This window comes from Hydra vulgaris, chromosome 01 (genome assembly GCF_038396675.1).
Source record: "Hydra vulgaris chromosome 01, alternate assembly HydraT2T_AEP".
Taxonomy (NCBI): domain Eukaryota; kingdom Metazoa; phylum Cnidaria; class Hydrozoa; order Anthoathecata; family Hydridae; genus Hydra; species Hydra vulgaris.
Genome location: NC_088920.1, coordinates 29397501 through 29412804, shown reverse-complemented (window position 1 = coordinate 29412804; position 15304 = coordinate 29397501). Strand labels below are relative to the sequence as shown.

The window sequence follows — 15304 nt, the reverse complement described above, 5'->3', positions numbered from 1 at the left end:
AGCAATCTGTAAGTTGAATAAAATGATTTATTAAAATGACCAGTAGATTTATTAGACTAGATAAAGAAAAATAAAAGAAGATTTAAGTGAAAAATAAATCTTGATTTTGATTATAAAAATACAGTTGATAATTAAAACAGGTAAAACCTCGTTCGATGCATTGCTTAACACGTTTTACATTAAGGTAGAGTTAGGGAGAGTGGGGTAATGGCAAACGCGGGGTAACTCCAAACATGGTCAAAACAGCATAATAGAAAAATATGTTTGACAATTTCTTTTTAGCTACTGAGAGGTAATTCCATGCTCAGTTCCAGACGTGCAGTAGTGTAGTGAAGCTGCGATTGTTGTTTACGATAATATGATCCTAACTTTTTCAGATGATTTCTATGCAACTTTTTTCTTGAGCAATATTACTGTTGTAGCTACTATGGCTATAATATCACTCCTTTTGTTGCTGTCGTTGCATAATATAGTTTTGGCACTTACTTATTACAATTAACATTTTGTTTGTCATTACACAGCAGTGTTTGTGATTACTCTCGGTGTGTTTGGAATTACCTCACGTACGTAGGATAATTCCAAACATTAGTGGTCTTATTTTTCCCATAAATTGTTATTTTATAAAAAGAATTATGAAAATTGATAAGCAATAAATATGATCTTTGAATGCGAATTAAAGACACCAGTTTTATTTCGTATAACTGGTGTTTTTTATTCGCATTTCCACCTGGCTGTTCGCCATTACCCCACTCTCCCCTACATACATTGACTGAGGGTTTTGGTTCGGCCAGGTAGTCTATCAATTTAAAGAAAAATCTTCTTTATGTTTCTAAACAATTTCTGGTTTTCGGTTTCCAAAATGGTTTGAACCGGAAACCATCGTGATGATGATTTCCGGTTTTCAATACAATATATAAAAAACATGATGTTGACATTTTATGGTAAAAAAACATAATTTACTGGTTATAAAAAAAAAAATTCTAATGTTGTTGAAGAGGAAATACCTGCCGCACATACTGGTTTAGAAGTCGAAATTTCGTCAAGTAGGGGTAAAAAGTTTGGTGCGCAAAATATTCCGCCTATGTTTACGAAAGATGTTAGATTATAGCCTAACACGATTGACGGAATAACAAAAGTATTCCTGACACGTCAAGATTCGTTTGTAATTTAAAATTTTGACGCCGATTTCAGTGAAGGAGTAAACTATCCTGGTAATAAAATCAAAGCCAAAGTTGAAATATGAAAGGTTGATCACGACTGGTTTAAATCAAATTTTGCCTAATGATTAGAGGCTGTTAAGATCGATGTTGTATTCACCAGTTATATTTTCGTTAAATAAAACAAGAGAAGTTAGTAGAGAATTTATCAAGAGGCGTGGGGACTAGTCCTTTGAACAAGAAGTACGAAGAGAAATGTTTTTATCTAAGGATAGAATTATAAATAAAATAAAAGAATGCTTTGACCAGTTACATGTTCTTGTAAGAAAATATTTGTGCGTAATACCTACTAAATGAAAAATTTGAATGCCAAACAAATTACTTTATCGGCATAAATGAAGAACAGTTTCATATTGAAAGAAGAAGGATCCATGTTTGAAGTGCTGTACCTGCAGCATATATAAAAGGTAAAGCTTTGGAAAAAAATTTTAACAGTTGCTCTTAGCGCGAAAAGAGCTGTTATTAGTAATTACTATTAGTTGTTTCTCCTAATTGAATTTGATAAAAAATTATCTTTATTCCGCCATTAAGTGATTTGAGACAAAAAATCTTACAATATTGTCCATTGAACAATAATATAAGTTACAATAATAATGTGTACGTTTTACTTGCCTAATTTAAATATGGCATGCAATGGATAAATGTTTCCCACCTATAGTTTGTCTCGATTAAAGTTATATATTTATGTTTACTAATTCATAAGAACCACCGTGTGATAAATTTAAAAAGGTTTTAGCAAAGTTTAAGACGATCCGGTAAAACGTAACATTCCAGATTTTGATTTTTTGTCATCGCTTGAGTATCCAAAATCACACAGTTTCATGCTGTTATTTTGTTTCTGACACTTTTTGCGCTACTAAAAAAAAATTTTTTTTCTTAATAAAAGTAAAATCAAAATCTTGACAGGAACGGGATTCGAACCCGCGCCACCGAAGTGACTGGTGCCTAAAACCAGCGCCTTAGACCACTCGGCCATCCTGCCATACCTCTTCTATAAAAATTTATTTTTATATATTAAAATAAATTAAAATAATGAATAAAAAATTGTTTAGTAAAATGTTGATAATTTAATATTGTCATTTTATGTTGATGCTTTATGTTAAACTGTATGCTTTTAGGGCCGCCCAGTGGAGGACGGCCACTGGGTACATTTTACCTAGGCACACGGACATGGACATAAGACCCTCAATAAGAAAATTTTTCCATTGTGATTAACAAAGCATTTCAATTTTTTGTTGAATCCATCCAGTCGGTATGCCGTCACTCCATATTAAAAAGCATTGTTTTAAAATTAACCATCTTGAATTTGAGGGAAAACAAACTAAAAAATCAGTAGCTGTTTGATAAGTTAATTAAAAAAAAAATACTAATAAGTTGTTGCGCAATAGGTTGCACTTACAACATTAAAAAAATCTAGAATTTAAGTCTTTCTAAAGATGAAGTAGGGTAGAGCGGGGCTAGTTGAGGATAGGGGCAAGTTGGGCTATTAAAATATCTCAAAAACTACGCATAACATGATAAAACATCTAATGAACGAAAGTTATGGAATTAGAATGTTAACACAATGCGTAACAAAACATTGTTGGAAAGCAGTTGAGTAAGACACACAGGCACTTTTTCTATTTTTGACCAAAAAAGTAAAAAAAAAAAATTTGCTATTTTTTGCTCAGATGCTTATAAATTTTTTTTATCTGATATCACTCAAGTGTTGATAATTTAACAATTTATCGGACGTTCGATTAAAAATACTTTTTCATCTCTTACTGTTCTCTTTAAAACCTAACAAATGTGTCACCTAGTCGATTGGGCAGCTTTGAAAAAAATAAATAAAACTGAACTTTCGAACACAAAAAGACAACTTTAATATAAATTATTTAAGATTTATAAATATTTTTAAAATTAGTAATTTTTAAATCGGGTTCAAGTTAATTGTATAAAATAATATTTTTATATTTTATGACGCTTTCTTGCTATTTAATTTTTTCGTTTATATTAATTAACTTTCAAAGTAATTGTAGGACATAAAGTTATTGTTAAATAACGTTTTCTTGACTTCACGTATAAGAAACTATAGTCTATTTTCCCCCAATTCAATATGTTTACTTATGATTTTGCGGTATAGTCACGTGATTTCGACTTGATGGATCGAATAATGGATTTTAAGCTGAATCATTTTAAATATTGCCTGTAGTCTGCTCATCAATCCAGTACTACTTTAAAGTACAAGATGGAAGGTTGGCTCTTCTTTTGTTTTGTTTTTGTTTTTGTCAGTCTATTTACCAGTTCCTAGTGTTTGTTTTTTTCAGCCCGTATACCATCATACCACGTATCGATGAGTTCTGAATTCAGATAAAATAAATGTAATCAAGAAATTTACCAATCATCATTCAACAATTTGATCTAGTAATATAGTTTTTTGTAGTAAATTTTTTGGCTAAAAGCCGTACAAAGGTGGAATGTTAACATCTTAAGATGTTAACACTTATTCCACCGTTGTTGATGATACCAATTGTTTTCATTAACATGTTAACATTTCATCGTTCCGGTTAAATGCATTGACATAATTGACTCAACCGGTGCCGGTTAAATGTATTAACATAATAGTGACTAGTGAAAAGACAAACGAATTAGTGAGATTTGTAATTACTTAATTTCCTTTTTACAATTGAAACTTACCCACTTCTCCAATTGTTTATCACTTACACATATTAAAGTGAAGACACGATGTCCAATTTTCGAAAGCATGAGTTAGAATCCCTAAGCAAAAAAAACTACAGAAAAACCAGAACAAACGTACACTGAATGTGGCTTCGAGAAAAAACCAAAAAAACCTGGCATTTTATATCTGCGTCCGACCAAGAAGTCCAGGTATGGACCATGGCTTAGTAGCTGTATTTCTTTGATCATCATTGAATATTCATAAATTCATTCCGAAAATGATTATAACATTTCTGTTTTAAAAAACCCACGCCACCAACAGGGTTGATGAACCCTTGAGTCCAAGTTAGTCATTGCCCCCTTCAAATTACTTAGCGGTGATTTGAATAGGACGATGGCTTTCTTGAACTCAAGAGTTTATCAACACTGTCGTCAAAAGGGTTGGTAACCAAGTCCTTTTAAAAAGAAGTTATAAGCATTTTTTGGAAGAAATTATGAATATGCGATTATGAACAAGAAAATAAAATTAGTAATCTATACATGGACTACTTGATTTAAAAGGGGCATTTGTTCTCTTGGACTCAAGGGTTCATCAACACTATCTCAATCTTCTCTGAAGTAGAAGATGATACTTGGATGAGTATCATCTTCTACTTCAGAGAAGATTGAGAAGAAAAGATTACACATTCTTTTTTTCACATATCAAAACAATGCCATTATTCTCAAAATGTTGTTTTAATTTAGGATTAAGAGGTGATTTGAATGGGCAATCAAGCAGTTGCAAACAACCTTGATTTGTGGAAGAGGAAGTTTAACCCAAAGTTGAACGCCATCTAGTCATACTAAATAAACCACTTCAAAATTTTACACTTTTTCCTCAAGATTCTGCAAAAAAGTTCCTGGAGAGTTTTTTTTTGGTTTGTCTGGAGTGGAACTGCCAAAGCTTTCGTTTGTTTTCTCTACTCTCGTTTTCGACAAAAGCATAATTTTGGCCCTAAATTTCAAACTTTCCTTTTGAGGTAGAATTACTGATGAGAAATGATTAAAAGTCACCAGTTTAATGTTTAGGACAGAAATCATATCATTCTTCTGATTTCAAAGTATTTGAAACCTTCAAAAATCAGATTTCAAAATTTGAAAAGTCAATAGGAGAATTTATCACTTAACTAGCATTCTACTCCTTGTACTGTACGCCACTATCCAGTTAGTATTAAGAAATCTAAGTTTTCAAAGTGTGTAAACAGTTTATATTTATAAAGTAGTTTTACAATTGCTTTTATTACTAATCTAGATGTAATGCATATTTCAATATTATGTTCAGACTTGTATAAGTTTATTAAACATGCTTGGAGAAGATGGTAATGGTAATTTTATAGCCCCTCTTCAGCTTTTCAGAAAGCACAACAAGACATTACAATTCCGACTAAAAAAGGTTTCTCAACACCAAAAACAAGGAACACTAAACAATTATGGCATGTGGGAAAATTGTGTTTGCTACTATTGTCGAAAAGATCCAAGCAGCTATTTATTCTTAAATATTTGTTGATGGAACTTCTGACATGTCTGATAAGGAACATGTTACCTTGCTCTGACAAGCAGTTTCTACTTTCAAAACGAAAGAACGTTTTGAAGGTAGAAAATTTGGAAAAAGAAGAGTGTTGCATTGTGAACCTGATTATGGACGTTTTTGATCAAAACCAAAAAGAGTTAAGAAGTGGTCAGGGCTATGATTGGTGTATATAATGGAGTGCAAGCCATTATTATTGAGAAAAATCTTCAAGCTTTCTATAAACCTTGCAGTCCACATAGCATCCAACAACAGACTACGCTCTTTTTGGCTCTAAATCCTCTAATTTGGGTTCAAAAATGATTTTGTTAAGAAGAAAAAAAAGATAAGAAAAAAATTCGCAGCAAGTTGAATAACACAGCCCACTTCCACAAAGACATATCAAATCATTTTTTCACATTGAAGAAATCCCGCAGTAAATTTATTCTGGTCTGATTAGTTTTCATAACTAATATTTTATTGCTGATATATATAATTCTATTTATATTAATTTGTGTTCTTGTTTAATTATATATAACCAAGTTTAAATATTGAGTATTGTTATGTGTAACGATACTTAATACAGAAATAAATATTGTTTTCTTTAAACAGAAATTCTTGCTAAACGGTTAACAACTGATAAACAGTGAAATTCATGGTTAATTCAATTTACCCAGGAAGCCAAAAGCTAGGGCATCAAGTAAAATTGATCCCAAGCACAACAAAGGCTTTGTGCGTGTCTGTATGCATTCAAATATTTATCTCCAACCCACAGCACTGTACTTTCGTATGATCTTAAAATCACTAATAAATAACAGTAATATATCATACAGATTGTGGGACAAATAATAAGTGTAAAAAAAGGAAAAAGAAAAAGAACATAAGTAAGAAAAATAAGTAAAAAGATTTTGCCTATTTATAACATATGTATAACATATTTATAACATATTAAAACATTTTTTAGACGTTTAAAACAAATCTTGTGCATACAGTGGATGATTAAAAATGAAACTTTTTGGTCTCCTGTTTAGTTAACAGGAGGATCAAATGAAGTTTAAGGAAGATAGTTAATGGGAGAAACGAACACTGCTATATCCTACAGTTAAAACTGCTATCGGAGGACTTTTCTAAAATGTTAAAAACAATTAAAAATGGAATTCAGTAAAAATGAACTTAAAGAGTTTTCCATCAACAACAGTTGAATAAATTGATTATTATTAGCTTTACTTGTAACAAATAAGTTTGATTTTTAACTAAATTAGCTATGTACTTTATAATATTTATATGAGTTATTCATCAATTATAAAAGCAAATGTTATTATTCTATATTAATTAGACATTTATGATTTATAAAAGATGTTATTATGACATAAAAATTAATTCATTTTGTAGTCTTTTTAATGCACGTACTGTTACATAATTATGGATTTATGAATGTAAGTTCGTATTAAACATACATACATACATACATACATACATACATACATACATACATACATACATACATACATACATACATACATACATACATACATACATACATACATACATAAATACATACATACATACATACATACATACATACATACATACATACATACATACATACATACATACATACATACATACATACATACATACATACATACATACATACATACATACATACATACATACATACATACATACATACATACATACATACATACATGCATACATACAAACATACATACATACTCACAAAACTTACTTACTCGGGTGGGCCGAAAAACAACAACTTTCAAAAATTGCCTTTCCATACCTCTAAATATATTCTATATAATAAAATAACCATGAAAATAAAACAATTTTGAATAAAAAATATTTTCAGAGTTACCCTCAAGTCACTTAAACATTTACAAAGTTTCAAATATTTATTTAAAAAAAAATTCTTTAAAAGTACAACGGGTCAGCTGGTAAATTTCTTTTACCAGCTGACCCTGTAAAAGTACAACGGGGTCAATTGTAAACTTCCCTGTAGTGTTATTTCAAAATATATTTGATTTGAGACAAGCGTATATAAAAGACCAGAATTTGAAAAAACTAAAATCAGAATTTATCAAATGCCTTTGATAGGTCGAGAGCAATACCCCTTGCATCGCCGTGTTCATCATGCCATTTCAAAATGACTTTTCTTTAGATCTATACTATTAGATGAATACTTTATAATTTAGAATTATATAAAGCATTTTTTTTGACTTAATTATTAAAAAGTGTTTTTCTAAAATTATGGAAAAAGAAAATCTGCTTACTTGCGATATTTAAATATTTATATTTGAATAAATACGTTAATAGAAATGTTACTTTTCAATTTTTTTTGAGTTTTGTTTAGAAAAATGCCAATAAAAGTTTTGCTTTTAATTTTAAATTAAATTAAATTTAAATTTTAAAAGTAATTTTTAATGCTATTAGCACATTTTGGTTTGAATAAAAACTTTACAGTTATTCTATACAGTTATTCTATACAGTTATTCTATACAGTAACTATACAGTTATAGAATACATGAAAAGTTAGATAACCTTGAATTTTTATTTTATAGATGTATATTATAAATAATTATCTCCTAAAAAAGTTGTTGGTTGTTATTTATAAACGAAATGTAAAGAATTCTAGCTAGGAGAAAAATATTGTGGTCAAATGGTATTTTTTTGACAAGGGTATAGACAAAATCTTTAAATGCTTTATTTTAGCAAACTTTAGGCATTAAGAAAACTCCAAATTTGGGTATGTTCATGCCAATTACAAATTTTTTTTTGTTATTATGAAACTAAATTAAAATTAAACTTTGTTGTTTAGAAGTTATAGCCTTTAAAAATTTAAGTTTGTTCTCAGATCCAATCATGATGCTGGATTCAATCAAAATGCTGGATCTACCCTTGAGTTATAATCCTTAAAAGTTTATTTTTGGAGTAAAGTATATTTCCATTAAATTATTGTCACAATTTGATGGAAATAAAAAATATATATATTGAAATCTAAAATAATAATTTTTTTATAAACTGATGATTATTTATGAAGTTTTTAAATAGTTTCGCTTCTTTTGAGATCCATCATGATATACTTTTGAAGAACTATTTTTCTGATGATTATATGGAACCGCTTAATTTTTAAGGATCTTGGGCTACTTCTATAAACATTTTTTCTCGAAAATTTTTTAATTCTAATATTATTTTATTATAATGAACTTATTTAGATGTTGAGAGCAGACATTAAAAAAAAAAGTTGTTTTAAGGACCACCCTAATATATATATATATATATATATATATATATATATATATATATATATATATATATATATATATATATATATATATATATATATATATATATATATATATATATATATATATATATATATATATATATATATATATATATATATATATATATATATATAGAGAGAGAGAGAGAGAGAGAGAGAGAGAGAGAGAGAGAGAGAGAGAGAGAGAGAGAGAGGGGAAAGCGGGGCAAGATGGCGAACATTTTGAAAGCCCTAAGTTATTGCAAAACTATCAGTCATGAAGCAGTAATGCTTTGCAAGTATGTTCATTTTATCATAATGATTCATTGCCTGCATGAAATTTTAGTTTAAAAGTAGAAAAACCTCAAATAAAAATTAAAATAAAAAGTTCATAAATATGTCATCTGGTCACGTGATCGGGGCAAGATGACTTATTATGCAATTTCTGACCAACTTTATAAAAATTTCAAAATTACCAACTAATCTAACTAAAGTAACATAAAATTAACACGCGTCGAAAAAAAATATGCTTAAAAATGTAACACTCATAGAATACCATTCGTTATGAATAACCGAAAGCAAAGTATTTTTTTGAAGCGAAAAAAGTAAACTTATGCGTATAAAATTGCATTATTAGTATTTAAAAAAACCATTTGACGTTTTTACCCATTTTTAAATTTTTTTGTTGAGTTGCTATATGAAAAGCCATCTTACCCCATTCGCCATCTTGCCCCGCTTTCCCCTATATATATATATATATATATATATATATATATATATATATATATATATATATATATATATATATATATATATATATATATATATATATATATATATATATATATATATATATATATATATAAATTGATTCAAACACATAAACCAATCAAAAATGAAAGCAAATAAAATCATTTTTTATTAATTTTATAATAAATTAAATATATTTCCAGGTGTATTTTTATGGTGTTTTTTGAACTGCTTCTTTGTTTTTAATTTGGTTGGACAAATACGTGGTACTAAAAAAAAAATACATTAATGATTGAAATGTTTTGAATGCACAACCGTTTTTAATATTTGTTATTTGAGAGTATTTAATATTTTTACTGGTACCTATACCAGAGGCTGCACCATCATTTGGACGGCATGATTGTTCCTTAAAAGCCTTTGCTAACCCCGGATATTTAGATGGGTTTTGATAACTAAAACGATTGGTTGAATCCAAACTGTATTGTAAAATTGGAAGTTGTCCTAAAAAAACAAAATTGTAATTAATTAATGAATAATTTATTTTATCTTATACTTTGACTAAACTAAAAGCTATGAAGAATAACATTATTAACAATAACATTGTAAGCTCATTCAAAGTAATGAAAAAATGAGTAATACGGTAACAACATCTTAATATACTTTATAAAACCAAAAAAATAAAAATAAATCTTTTATTACAAGTACAAGCTGAAAAGTTTTTTTCAGTTTTGAAATCTAAAAATGTAGTTTTTTTATATGAATTCACAATAAATTGTTTCTAAATGACTAACTAAATAGTTTAGATTCTGTTAAATTTCTTGTTTTAACTATTTTTATTTTGGCTTGAACTGACAACTGACAGATCTTAGTGGCATATTATTCTAAACGGATAGCTAAAGTAGGCTAAACTGCAAAAAGCCAAAACATTAGGCTTAACAGTTTTTAATAGGTTTGAGTTACAAAAAGTTAATATGAACTTTGAGATTTTAAATTTTTTATGTCTTTGAAAAGAAAAGTTTGTGTTTTTAAAAAAGTACAAAGGAGTTTCGGAATGACTCATCTAGTTTGACGCAAATTCAGAGATCAGTCTTTTGAAGAAACTGCTTTTTGAGGTAAGAAACAGCTCCTCGAGGTAAAAAACTGCTCTTTGAGGTAAGAAACTTGTATCATAAAATTTTTAAAGACTATCTAATTCTTTGATATTTCCAAAAAAAAAAAATTAAATTGTAAAAATTTTAGATAAATTTAATGCCTAAGCTTTAAATTCTTTCAAATTACTAAACTTTTTGATTCTAATGTCTTATGCTTTTTGATAAGCACTCACCCCATTGATATATATATATATATATATATATATATATATATATATATATATATATATATATATATATATATATATATATATATATATATATATATATATATATATATATATATATATATATATATATATATATATATTTTCTTACAAATTTAATCCGCCATTTGTAAAAAAGACAATTTATTATATAGTTATTGTTGTCACCCCGATACCGCGCATAGTATTTGCCATAAACTTTAGGATATTATATGTGTGCATTTCATATGCTTTTATAAGATCATTTTTGTGAAGAATACTCACGTGACATCCCACATTGCCACCCTTCTAAAATCTTTGAACATGTAAAGTTAATTGTACCTGTAAAATATATAACATAAATAAAAGTTACATAACCTTCTTTCAATAAAGTCAATATAAGAAATAATAAAGTAAAAAAAAATGCATTAAAAAAAAAATGCAGAGTTAGGAACAAGTTAGATATATAAATTATCCTAAATTAGATACCAATATGCGAAATTAGGCTTGGCATTCGTTTGCTAGCTTTTCGCGAAGTTCTTTCTTGATTCCATATAGCAAAACGCTAAATTTAAAAAAAATTTGAAAGTTTGAGGTCAAATAACTTTCCATTAGTATAACGGTGAAATGAGTCTTCCTTACTAAACAAAACAAAAATCTTACAAAGCAAAAAGTTGTTTAATTGATACAATAATGAGTATTAAAACTTGAAAGTTCATTTGCTTTAGAAATATATGATATTATAGTAATATGTCATATTAAAAAGAAAAACACGTACAAAATAATATAAAGATGACGAATATAATATAATATTATAGGCAGTTAAAAGACAAAAGTCTTATATTTAGGAATACTAGTTACTATATTAGTTAAATATTTCACCGGAGCTGCTGGATACAAAGGTGATTGATATATTAAACCAATTGGCTGAGGATTATTTTTTCTTGTGGGTGATAATAAAGTTCTTTTTACTTTCGATCGTCTTAGAGTTGTAACAATGTCGTCTTCTTGCATTTTAAAACGTCAGCCTAGCAAATCGGAAAATATTTGTTGTTTTTATTTGGCGTTAATTTTCTTAAATGACGTCATATTAGTTCTAAACTATAAAAGCGTGTTAACTAATGTAGTTAGATGTTTTAGATCGTTATTCGATCCTGATTCTGTCGTGATTTGATCGTATTTCAATTGCGTAATTTAACTTTTTTAGCAAATTCAATTTTATAATAATAAATAGATTTTTTAATAATTTTAAATAATAAATAGATTACAAAGCCTTCAGCGAGTTTCCACGTTTCTTTGTAAATGCTTTGTTATAAAATAGTAAAGGCTTTGCAAAATTATAACTTTGTTATTATTTTGAAAAGCATTTACTTTTTTTACCCGTTAGGGTTGGGATCTACAAGTTGGGAAACACTCTTCCATATAGACTCAATATTCTATTTAGAATCGTGTTCTACATAATAGTAGATGCAGCACTTTTTGATGCTTGAGACAACTTCCAGACATTTTGGAGCAAACTCCAAAAATTTATATTTTTATACTTATATCATATAAGCTTTTCAAAAAATTGCAGTGATTGGAGCCTGGGATCAAAAAAGACTTGAAACTTTAGCTATACCTGCCACAAACGTGAGAGCAACAAGTTGATAAAATATTTTATTTACTATTCTCAACCAAGTTTATATTCATTGATAAATTTTAAAATTCACACAACGATCTCTTAACGTTCAACAATTATGGCCTTGTAACCCCCTCAAATTGAAGGGATTTAAAATTTTTTAATCAGTTTTTGAACGCTAAAAGACTATTGTGTGAGTTCTATCGATGAATATAGATTTAGTTGAGAATAGTAAAAAAATTATTTTATCAACTTGTTGCTCTCACATTTAGGTTAGATGTAGCTAAAATTTTAGGTCTTTTTTGATCCTAGGCTCCAATCATCACAATTTTTTGCAAAGCATCCTTATTTGATATAAGTATAAACGTATAAATTTTTGGAGTTTGCTTCATGTCTAAAAGTTAGGTAACTCAAACATCAAAAAATGCTGCATCCGCGCCTGATATATATTTTGTCTTAGAAGTATATATTTTTAATATTATACTACCATGAAGAAATAAAAAAGAAGAGTTAAATAGGAGATTTTATCACATTTGTTACTTTTTTATATTTTTAGAGGATTTTTTAGGAGCTGTGGCCACCCTGTAAAATATAATCCATACTTTAACAGTATAGAAGTTGATTACTTTTTTTTTTGATATCTCAAGCTTTAAAAATATTAAGGTTTTTATTGAATAGACGAAGTTTAATTTATATAACAATTATGCAGAACAAGAACTTTTCTAACCAATCAAAATGCTTTTCAATCAATATTTCTTAGTGACTGAAATAAATTAATATACTTTTTCAAATTGATTTAACATCTCATACAATAATAAGAAAAAATAGAGTTGAAAAAAATATTAAGAATATAAATGAATTATACATTTATTTTTCTTTTAATATTTTTTTCTAATGCTAATAAAAAAAGAAAACATTGTTGTATTGTATTGTTATTGCTTTTAGTCTTAATTACAGCAAATTAATTAAATTTTTTAAAAGCAAATTAATGCAAACATGCACACCACTTAAAAAAGATTGTTGATTTAGGCCTCTGTATTATGTCAACAATGATTTAATATTTAAATGGAGATTCATAGACAAGGGCTGATAAAACCCTTACCTATTAGTTGATAGGTAAGGGTACAAGCAGGTTGTACACTAATAAAAAAAAATCTATTACAGCAAAGATATTTTTTAATTGGGATGCTGTTTAAAAAAACAGTTTTAATTAATTACAAAATTTGTAATTAATTTTGTAATTAATTACAATTTTAATTAATTACAAAATTAATTACAAATGCAGCCCTATCAAAAATAGCTAAAACTTGCAAAAACAAATTGTAAAAGCTAATCTAGCCATGTTACCCAGAGAAATACAATTGAAAAGTCATTGCGACTTACTGTGCATTAATTTAAAATGCAAAAGAAAAATATAAGTTAGAAATATTAGGCTCAGTGACCTCATTTTGACCAAAATGAAAAATTCAATTTAAAAATACTGAACAAAAGAAATACTCAATACTAAGATTTGTATAGAAATTACAAAAACATGGTAGATTTGAAAACAATCACAGTAATTTATACAAATATCTTTAAACATGCAAAAGAGACTTTTATGGCAAAATTCTGTTGATAACAAATCAAATTTTAAATGACCTTTGAATATCAACTTTTCAATGACTTTTTAATATTTTTCAATACTCAAAACCATTTCTTTAATTATTATAAATAATTACTTTAATTGCAAATAATAAATAATAACTTTAATAATCTTTTATACTTCTTAAAAGAGTTTGTTCTTTCAACTTTTTTTTAATGCAAAATGTGCATACTGATATAGCCATAGATGCAGTGCAATGTGTACATACATTGAATAAGGGTTTTGGTTTGGGCAAGCAACTTTTTAATTGAAAGAAAGAAGAAAAAATAATTTATATAATAAAAGTTTATATATATATATATATATATATATATATATATATATATATATATATATATATATATATATATATATATATATATATATATTCATATCTACAATAGTGTTTATTTAACAAGTTGTTACCTTTCTTTTGTTACATTTATTTATATGATGTTTTCAGAATAAGAAAAAAACAAAGAATAATGAAGGAAAAGATTGCTGTCCCATGCCAAACCCTTTGTCGATATAGCGCGCTATAAGTTAGTCAATGTATTTACAGGCAGCAAGCAATTTCAGTGTGACGCCAGAGATGTTACCTAAACACGCATTCATAGTTATATATATATATATATATATATATATATATATATATATATATATATATATATATATATATATATATACACACACATATATATATATATATAAATATATATAACTTATATATGTGTTAAGATAACCCATTTGACATCATACTGAAATAGCCTGCTGCCGCATAAGGATTGCTGGTTCATTGACTAAAGGTTTGGGGTGGGGCAACAATTTTCTTTTTTATCATTCCTCATTTTTTTCTAGTTTTTTTGAAAAAGTGGTATGGAATAAAATAACCAAGAAAGATTGACAAATGTATATCTATATACACTATAGTAGATATACATTGTATATCTACTATAGTTTTTTGTATTTTTCTAAGCAAATATATATATATATATATATATATATATATATATATATATATATATATATATATTTATATATATATATATATACACACACACACATTTGTATAGAAATGAAACAAACAACTTTTTCTGTGGTGCAATAAGTTAGATACTTATACTGCAATTACCAGACATTTTCTTTATGCAAATATATTTACTGCTCTTAAATGATCTAGACTTTAGTACTAACATTATTGTAATGCAACACTTAACATCCATATATATATATATACATATATATATATATATATATATATATATATATATATAT

The 15304-nt window shown here is 27.2% G+C and overlaps 1 protein-coding gene and 1 non-coding gene across 2 annotated transcripts; both read right to left on the bottom strand.

Annotated features, from left to right (window-relative positions):
* Positions 1-2117: 2117 nt before the first annotated feature.
* trnal-uag (transfer RNA leucine (anticodon UAG)) lies at positions 2118-2199 on the bottom strand. The gene has a single exon. It is a non-coding gene; the product is annotated as a tRNA-Leu (tRNA).
* Positions 2200-9600: 7401 nt separating this feature from the next.
* LOC124809736 (uncharacterized) lies at positions 9601-11850 on the bottom strand. The gene is made up of 5 exons (XM_065787095.1): positions 11673-11850; positions 11280-11355; positions 11076-11132; positions 9818-9955; positions 9601-9723 (listed from the first exon to the last, which is right to left on the bottom strand). The coding sequence occupies exons 1-5, from the start codon at positions 11802-11804 to the stop codon at positions 9632-9634; spliced, it is 495 nt and encodes a 164-aa protein (XP_065643167.1). The 5' UTR covers positions 11805-11850; the 3' UTR covers positions 9601-9631.
* Positions 11851-15304: the final 3454 nt, after the last annotated feature.

Coding starts and splice junctions, on each gene's coding strand:
- LOC124809736 (XM_065787095.1), bottom strand. CDS start 11,804: ATGCAAGAAGACGACATTGTTACAACTCTAAGACGATCGAAAGTAAAA. Junction 11,356..11,672: donor CTTTGTATCCAGCAGCTCCG/GTGAAATATTTA, acceptor TTTTAAATTTAG/CGTTTTGCTATATGGAATCA. Junction 9,956..11,075: donor GTGGCAATGTGGGATGTCAC/GTGAGTATTCTT, acceptor TTGTTTTTTTAG/GACAACTTCCAATTTTACAA.